This window comes from Cyclopterus lumpus, chromosome 12 (genome assembly GCF_009769545.1).
Source record: "Cyclopterus lumpus isolate fCycLum1 chromosome 12, fCycLum1.pri, whole genome shotgun sequence".
NCBI classification, from domain to species: Eukaryota; Metazoa; Chordata; class Actinopteri; order Perciformes; family Cyclopteridae; genus Cyclopterus; species Cyclopterus lumpus.
Window position 1 is genome coordinate 19,672,920 of NC_046977.1, and position 9,844 is coordinate 19,682,763.

At 41.6% G+C, this 9,844-nt stretch overlaps 1 protein-coding gene across 1 annotated transcript; it reads left to right on the forward strand.

Annotated features, from left to right (window-relative positions):
* The first annotated feature begins 2,541 nt into the window (after window positions 1-2,541).
* On the forward strand, window positions 2,542-9,072 carry psmb7 (proteasome 20S subunit beta 7). The gene is made up of 8 exons (XM_034547372.1): window positions 2,542-2,653; window positions 3,832-3,925; window positions 5,275-5,372; window positions 6,022-6,162; window positions 6,253-6,368; window positions 7,820-7,878; window positions 8,011-8,162; window positions 8,876-9,072. Exons 1-8 carry the CDS (start codon window positions 2,592-2,594, stop codon window positions 8,979-8,981), a joined length of 828 nt encoding a protein of 275 aa, XP_034403263.1. The 5' UTR covers window positions 2,542-2,591; the 3' UTR covers window positions 8,982-9,072.
* Window positions 9,073-9,844: the final 772 nt, after the last annotated feature.

Below are 9,844 nucleotides of genomic sequence, written 5' to 3' on the forward strand. Positions count from 1 at the left end.
AGACTCTGTGATTGTTATAGCGTACGCAGGCATTAAGCTGTGATCAATGTTTATCAGATTGTATCCCTGCTCTTTGCTTCAAAACTGAATTTCCGCATTGATATAAACAATGAAATAATATTGTAAACAACTAATGAGCTTAAAGGTGCTATCTGACAGTTTGGCAAATGGGCGTGTTTGACATAAGATTGAGACAAGTTTAATCTCATATTGTACAGAGATAGGCATGGCATATGTTGAGCCTGGGGAAGCACAAAGACTTGAGGACTGCCAGTCTTCAGCAGAAGAGAAAACACAAGCAAAGCTGTGCATTCTTCTCTGTGTTCCTGGGTAAGATTAGAGGCTGAGCACAGTGCATAATAACACAGTGACTTTCTTAATACTTTCACCAGGTGGCATCGATGTAAGTAATCAAATCTAGATCCTATACAGAGGGGCTTTACGACACAGTTTAAAACAAGGTTAAAACTGTTAGCTCTGTCAGCGCCGTTGCTATTTGCGCTGTTAGCACTGTTAGCTACTAGCTGCTCACAACTCCATGTTCTAGAAAAGGATTGTATGAATGGAGAAGTTTTGATACCACTTGACAGTTGCGCTGCCTGTTATGAACGGCAGTTTGATTGATTTTCTTCTCCCACTTACATTCAACAAAGACCCGCCCTACTCTGCCTGTGATTGGCTAGTACACAACGCCTTCTTCATTGAATTTGGTGGTGATAAGGTTGGTAGGGTTAATAATTACATCTCAGATGTGGATGTTTATTCACATCTCCTGATAATGGGAGAAAAAAGTCATCGCTGCTCTGCCCGCTGCCGAAATGGATGTAAAATGTAATAATAGCACTTCATATCAAATAAAATGAATGTTTGTTTGTTTGTAAAGCCCTCTGAGGCAAATTCGTAATTTGTGATATTGGGCTATATAAAATAAACTGAATTTAATTGAATTATTGGAACATGATGAAAGTGTATTATGATAAAACCGACACACTTTCTGCAGGTTAAAGTCAGAGCACATTAAAGCTTTGTCATCGGTCACTGAGATCCCACCGATTACACCTTCAACCACCTGTTTTGTACACTCTGCTTTAATAAAAGGCTTAATCAACATAATGCCCTCTTCTTGTTGTGGAGGCGCACTATCTGATCTCGCCCACCTCACAGGATCCCATTTCCTCATCGACCTTGACATCCAGCTGGCATCACGTTGGCATCCATCCTGTCCAAGGACAAAACATGGCAGCATGATTAAAAATACACAGTGTTACCGGCCAAGGAGAGACCTTCTGTTGGGCACAATCTGATTGACCAGGACAGACTAACTTCTCACAGGAAGGGAACAATATAACCAACCAAAAAGTAGTTACATTAAGTAAGGGAACTTACTGCTTATCTATGAAGGGTACAGGTCATCAGTAAATTATAGAGCTCATCGCATCAATACAGCCAAGTTCATATGTATCTAATACTTCAAGAAAATGTAAGTGACGGCTTGGTTCATTTAAATGTCTTTGCTTTTGCTTTTTGGTTGCACTTTAACACCATCCTTGTGCTGTGCTGGTGAATTAATGTATTTATTTTTGATACATAATAATAGAATAAAAAAGAGCTTGGTCATTAAATGCTCAAAAGATTTAGAACAAAAAACACCTTTTAGAGGAAGTCCAGCATTATTGATGACTTGATTCACCCAAATTAAGCAAATTAGACTGTGTTCTCTTCCCTGCAGTAGCCCTCCATGCATGTATGTTGTTAGTTGTTGGTTTGGGCTACAAAATAATTTTCTGAACATTGTGCATATCTGTATATATTTTACAAATAACTATACACGATTTTAATGTCATTCAATGTGTAAAACCTCTTTGGGTTCTTTCTTTTGTTATAGCATTGATGAAAGTAATATTAACTTTATCATCTCTACTTTTACATTTTCACATTCAATAAAAAAAGGGAATTTTACATTATTGTTTTGTAGTCTTACGTGAATGTCCTCTGTTCGGCGTTGTTCCTTCTCACTACACCAGTCAGATCACATATTGCTCAATGGATCTAATATGCAACACCTTTTCACTCTCGGCTTTGCCGGTGCTGATTTCTTTTAGTTGAACATCTATAAAGTAAGTCTGGGGGCCCCTTAATCAGAGACTCACGCGCTGCAGGTGTCACTATTATTATCACATAGAAACCTTTTTTTAAATAAATAATCATGATATTTGGAAATGGGTTATTTCAACCAATTGCTCTTTTTTTTACATCCTTGCCTTTGCCTCTATGGGCCATTCAGAGGAACAAAGAGATGGACACGATGGCAAAGGAGGCCTTTAACAAGAGTGACATGGAGGTAAACATAAGACTATCCAAATCTGAAGTATTCTAGAGTATGGAAAATGGATGAAATAGAAGTCTGACTTCTCAAGAGACACTGGTCAGGTAAAAAAAGGATCTACAATAAAGATGTCATTCTAGTTCCAGAGGGGGCGAGGAGAGCAACTTAACGGATGCCAGCTGCCGGTAAACCCCCCAAAGAAGAAGAAGGCGACCAAAGAGCCGCTTCCTTTACTTCCGGGAAACACAATCCTCCATTCACCAAGATGGCGACATTGGTAGTAAACCAGTCACCGGTCGGCGGTTTCTGTTTCGAAAACTGCAAGAGGTAAGAGCTGTTCTGCGAATGAAAATCCGATGAGAACAACTACACTGCTGTGTTTAATAATCTGTTGGCCCTGTTGGTCAGCCGTCGTGGAGAATTTACGTGTTTTTGATGCGTGTTTCTTAGGGATGCTAGCTCGTGTTAACTTGCATACAATGACTCAGGCGTTTCCCACACGCTAGTTTCAACGTTGCTGTTCACCTATCAAGCTGACGGTCCACGTCGTCGCGCCCTATCCATGTTTAACAAACTGTGTCTGACAAGAAGAACACAAATATTACGGCGGAACGGTTCTTCTGACCGAGAAATACAGCCCGGTATGCGTGGAAAAGCTTAGCCGAAGACGGCATGGTCCAACTAACGCGCGGGTTATGAACGCTGATGGAGCTGAGATCAGTTTATGAAGCACAACACTGATGGAGCTAAAGCACAACACTGATGGAGCTAAAGCACAACACTGATGGAGCTAAAGCACAACACTGATGGAGCTAAAGCACAACACTGATGGAGCTAAAGCACAACACTGATGGAGCTAAAGCACAACACTGATGGAGCTAACGTCAGTTTATGAAGCACAACACTGATGGGCTTTGGCCTGATTGTGGTCACAGCCTGTATCACAGTTACTCGACTTGGGGAACAATGATGCTTTCTATGCAGTAAGAAACAACAATAGACACCTCAAGGGTTACGGTATTAAAGCATAGTTTAAAAAAAAGTCCAGCACCCCAGACAATGAACTTATTGAGTCTTTGAAACTTGTTTTTCACTGTGTTGAATAGTTTGTATGTACTGTTGCATTTCATTTAAGGAAAAGAGTTTAGGCTTATTTTATAGAATTTGTGAATATGACATTTTATAAGAATACTAAGATTTCTAATATAATGTAGAATACAATTCGGTTTTTGTTCTAAACTGTAGACTTACAAACCAAGCCTCAAGTATTTGTATATGTGGTTATGTCACAACAAATATATTGGGCATATAAGGACGTCTACGAACAAACTAACGTTTTCCAGGGAGTTGAACCGCTGTTGAAACGAGTTTTCACAGCCATGGCCTCCCTGAACAAGATGTGGTGTTGTATACAATTGTAGCCTCAGGTTATTAACATTTATTAGTAGGCTGGCAGCGTTTGCTTTTACAGTGACACCGTTTTAAAACTATATATTCATTTTTAGAAATGCACTTTTGGAAGGTGAAGCGAACAAAGTGGGAAGCAGCTTGCCTGCTGCTCGTAAAACAGGAACTACCATCTGTGGGATTGTCTTCAAGGTGAGTGACAGAAGCCAGGTCTCTTAATAATATGTAGTCACATTATGGACATTTGTGTCTAATGGGTCTTATCTAAAGTCGTGTGGGCTCTTTAAGTGAATGTGTATTCAAACCTACAATATTCTACTACACGGAAGTAAATCAAGTTCATTGTGTGTTCACCGAGGAGGATTTCAATTGTCACTTATCCAACAACCCTGTTATAAGTCTGTCCTAAGAATCCACATGACACAAACAAAGCCTTTTTTACAGCAGACATTTTAGCCCATGTTGATGTGTCCTTGGGCAAGACACTTAGCCCCAAAATGTCTCCCGTAGCTGTTCTACGGTGTGTGAATGTTAGTTAATCCTGATGTGCAGGTGGAACCTTAGATCCTCCCATCAGTGTATGAATGGGTGAATGATGTCATGTAGTCCAAATGTGTGTGGTGGAAAAGGTCTCTTTTTTTCCGAGAATAATAACTGGATACATATCTGTCTCATCTCCTTCTAGAGTTCTTACAGCAGCAGCAGGCATCGGGTCTGCAGATAAAAACTTGCTGCTTTAATAATGTCACATTTATATTAGAACGTGGAGCCAAAAACACACTGTCTGATGTCCAAATGAGATGGGTGTCAGCCCTCACTAGTGGCTTCAAAATATAAAGATCTTCACACCTTCACTTCATGTTTTGGGGGACTTATGTTATTTCATTGTCATTCTTTTTTAAAAGTCATGTGATGATCAGCAAATGGAAAAACTGAAGTCACATTTGAGGAAAAGCTCATGCAACGTTGAGGGTGTGTTAGACGTTCCTATCCACCACGTGCTCTGGAGTCTGCTGTGACTCAACCAATAGCAGGCCCACCATAAAAGTGTCTCTCCTATAACATAGTTTATTTGTAAAGTAAGATGTATTTAATTGGCACCTAAAGTAATGGAATTATGGATAACCTTGTTTGTTTAATTTATTACCCGTTATCGGATAAGTCATATCTGCCATGCAAGGCTCTTGTTATGGAACTCCAGATGAAGTGCCGTTTCCCCCGACCGGTCGGCTGAGAGACACGCACCTTATCGTTGAGCCCCAGTTAGCGTTCAGATAATCAGAAAAAACATTTTTTTGTTTTCTTTAGATGTCTTTTTAGGTTGGGTCGCTGTCCAATATGGTTCCCTCATTCTGGTTAATCAAACCACTTTCTAACACACGTTAAAGGTTAAAGTAGGACAAAGTGTGCGAGATGAGGAAGTGAATTCTGACTGAATGTCTCAGGAGAAACAAACCCAAAGGTGTTCTCTGATTGGCTGATTGTTAGACCTTTCTGAAAAGCACTAAAGCAAGCGCTATGATTTGTGTTCCCCTGTGCAGGATGGCGTCATCCTCGGAGCTGACACCAGGGCCACTGAGGGCATGATCGTGGCAGACAAGAACTGCTCCAAGATCCACTACATCTCCCCCAACATCTAGTGAGTGACAGCAGCTCTGGGTTAACAGGATAATAATGTTCATGCCTATTATCGTCCTGCAACCGTTTCCTTTGTGGGCTGCATGCACCGTCTTTGAATGTTCCAATGCTAAACGTAGTTTGTCACAACAAGTACTTTTGTTGGATGATCTGTTGTCTCAGAAATGATGGTGATTAACAATATTATTGTCTTTTTAAGACCATTGCATGCCACTGACATAATAATCATATAATAGCGTGATAATGCAAGTAAACCCTTTGAAAGAGCAATTCACTTTTGATTCTTAAGAATATTCAGACATTCGTTTTAGAATATTTCAATATAATTTCAAACAAACAACACAAAAGACTCAGGATCTGTTCACCAAGATGCACAATGCTCACGTCTTCTTCTGGTATCATGTTGCTTAAAATATTAGTGACATTCTTACATGAACAAACATGCAATATCGAAGGCAGCAAACATTATTGAGGTCATATCTTGTTGTACGATGAGTTGATAATGTCAAAATGCTAGAGGTCATGTCCATATATCATACGATATTGTAATTATTGTGACAGGCCGACACATCGTGGCTTTAAGAATCAAATCTGACTTTGTAGAGTTTTTTTATTTATCCTAACTGAATGGTTGTTGTGTTGTTGCCCAGCTGTTGTGGGGCAGGAACAGCTGCAGACACAGAGATGACCACTCAGATCATCTCGTCCAACCTGGAGCTGCACGCCCTTTCCACGGGCCGGCTGCCACGCGTGGCCACCGCCAACCGCATGCTGAAGCAGATGCTCTTCAGGTACATGCCTCAATATACTAACTATATATATTTATTTATTTTTAAATTTATTTATTGATTGTCTTCTATTGAGTAACTGCTTTGTTTCAGGTATCAGGGCTACATCGGAGCTGCTCTGGTCCTGGGTGGGGTGGACTGTAACGGCCCTCACCTTTACAGCATCTACCCTCACGGCTCCACCGACAAGCTGCCCTACGTCACCATGGGTCAGTCTCAACCACCACCATACATACCAGTGTTTCACGCAGCAGACCTTCACCTCCATGTGGTTCTTTCAAAGGACGCTAAACTTCTTCACACGTTTATTAAATGTTTTGAATAACCCTGCATGTCACCTTTTCTGATGAGTTGGCTGAAGAATGTGATATGAGCTTTTCCAAATGGTCTACTCTCTGCAGACAGGGCCCCGTCCTCTATGTGGTTTTAGGGTATTATATTTGAAGTTATTACGAGGAACCTTTAACTGGTTATGAAACGGCCTCAAATCAAGACCAAAAACCTCCTTTGTTGGTGTTACAAAAGCACACACTTATATTTAGTGTATTTCTATTTCTGACCACTCAAAGTGTGTCAACCATTCACACATTCACTTACTCACACATTCACACACATTCACTCACACACTCACTCACTCATTCACTCACTCACACATTCACTCACTCATTCACTCACTCACACATTCACTCACTCACACATTCACTCACACATTCACTCACACACATTCACTCACACATATTCATTCTCACTCATTCACTCACTCGCACATTCACTCACGAATTCACTCACTCGCACATTCACTCAGTCACACATTCACTCACTCGCACATTCACTCACACATTCACTCAGTCACACACATATTCACTCACTCACACATTCACTCACTCGCACATTCACTCACATAGTCACTCACACATTCACTCACACATATTCATTCTCACTCATTCACTCATTCACTCACTCGCACATTCACTCACTCGCACATTCACTCACTCGCACATTCACTCACTCACACATTCACTCACATAGTCACTCACACATTCACTCACACATATTCATTCTCACTCATTCACTCATTCACTCACTCGCACATTCACTCAGTCACACATTCACTCACATATTCACTCACACACATTCACTCACTCACACATTCACTCAGTCACACACATATTAATTCTCACTCATTCAATCACTCGTACATTCACTCACGAATTCACTCACTCGCACATTCACTCAGTCGCACATTCACTCACTCACACATTCACTCACTCGCACATTCACTCAGTCGCACATTCACTCACTCACACATTCACTCAGTCGCACATTCACTCACTCGCACATTCACTCAGTCGCACATTCACTCACTCACACATTCACTCAGTCGCACATTCACTCAGTCACACATTCACTCAGTCACACACATATTCACTCAGTCACACATTCACTCACACACATTCACTCACACACATTCACTCAGTCATTCACATATTCAGTCACATATTCATTCACACTTTCACTCACTCACATATTCACTCACACATTCACCCACTCACACATTCATTCACTCACTCACTGATGGAAGAGGCCACCATACAAGGTGCCCATGAAGCGTTCCATGTTGTTGGTGTTCTGTGACTGAACTCAGTTTTCTTTTCTAAAGGTTCTGGGTCTCTGGCCGCCATGGCGGTGTTTGAGGACCGCTACAAGCCTGACATGGAGGTGAGTACAGTTCGCCGCTTACCCCCCCACACACACACACACACACACACAGTCCTCTCTAATCAGCAGTTTGATGCTTCCTGTGATAACGTGCTGGTTTTCATTGGAGCTTCACCGTTTGTTCCTTCAAAGGAGGAGCAGGCCAAGCGGCTGGTGCGAGACGCCATCGCTGCGGGCATCTTCAACGACCTGGGCTCTGGCAGCAACATTGACCTGTGTGTCATCACCAAAGGCAAGCTGGACTACATCCGGCCCCACGACGAGGCCAACAAGAAGGGGGTCAGGTGAGAACTAAACCAGCTGGATCTGTTAGCCCACATGGGTTTCCTTTTAGATTTTTAGCACGTTAAACAACCCGGGTGTTACTTTGGTGGCTTTTGGTCATCACTGCTGTTGGGTATTACATTTTATTTACTTTAAAGATGCTCAATACGCAATTCTGAGCATATCCATCCGGGCTTTGTATTGACAATATATTGTAATAAACTGTCCAAACAAGGTGATGTAATGTGATTTTCAAAATCAAATTTTGAAAAATGCTTTCACAATAACGCCGTCCGATCAGCTGTAACCACCGTATGAGAGCCGAGTAGCCCGTAAACTAACCAGTGGGGCACGCTCGCGTCTATGCACACGAGATGGAAAATAAACCAGCAGTTATACAACAAAATGATGAAATGTCAATACGTAAATCCACTGTCATGACACACACACACACACACACGTGACATTGGCGGTCCAGGATGAACACAGTGAAACAGAACCGCATCATGATCTCTCGTCCTGATGACCTGTTGCCTCACATGGGCGTGAAGTCGTGAGAAGCTGACGCAGAGTGCAAAACCCTCAGCCGCCGCCCCGCACATCGGGCTCAATCTGCTACGGACAGTCGAATCGTATCTGTTGGCATGCTGTGGAGAATGTGACTGAACTAAGTTTAATGCAACAGCTCGGCTCTTTACGATATCGTTCCATGTGTGTCTTCCCCCCGATGTAGAACCGGCGACTACAAGTACAAAAGAGGAACCACCGGTGTGCTGACGAAGGCCACGCTGAACCTGCAGGTCGTGGAGGAAACCGTCCTCACCATGGACACCTCCTAAAACACTTTGCCTGTCCCTTGATGTATTCCTCACAGTTCCTAACACAAATGGCATGTTTTTCCATTATTTACAATAAAAGTGTTCGAGTTGATTCATGGTTTTCTTAAAGTTGTTGAGCACAGTTGTCTGAACTGTTAATTAATTCAGAAACCGGTCTGAATTATTATTTAAAAATGGAATGAGTTTGTACAACATAGTTTTTAGTTGTTGAACTGTGTGGCTGAGGAGGGATGTTTAATTTGGTATGCGTCCTAAGCACAGGGCCACCAGTAGAAGTACGAGTCAACCATTACAAAAACCCAACTGGTTTCCTAATGTCAATATGACCATAGAAACAATAGAAAGCCATGGAGATTAACAAGTTAAAGACTCTTAAGTGGGTTAAAGTCTGAGGTTCTCTGACATGAGGTAAATACTTTAGAATGCTTCAGGGCAAGTGAGTGTTTTAGCTATTAAAGATTTCAAGTCTTAAGTTTAAAAAAATCCTCTTCATGCCAGCAAATGAAAATAGCCCTTTCTCAAGTGTTCATATTTCTGTTTAAAGAAAAAGAAATCCGGTGTATTCTCTCCATCACTTCAACTCAAGCACAGGAGGATACGGTCTGGAAGGGTCCAGCATGAGCTGGAGGAATTATTCCAGCAAGCAGAACCTGTTTCAGTGCACATTCATCTCACATTGTGGACATTTTAAAACAAGAAACCCTGACTTAAGTTTTGATGAAGATTACAAGAGTGTTTTTAATAACATTCCTGTCTATAACTCTAATATATCAGAACTATACATCTCCAGTCTTTGCGTTCCTCCAACAGGTGGCACCGCATGCCCACAGGATAGAGGAAGAGGCTGTTTACTGAATGAGTAA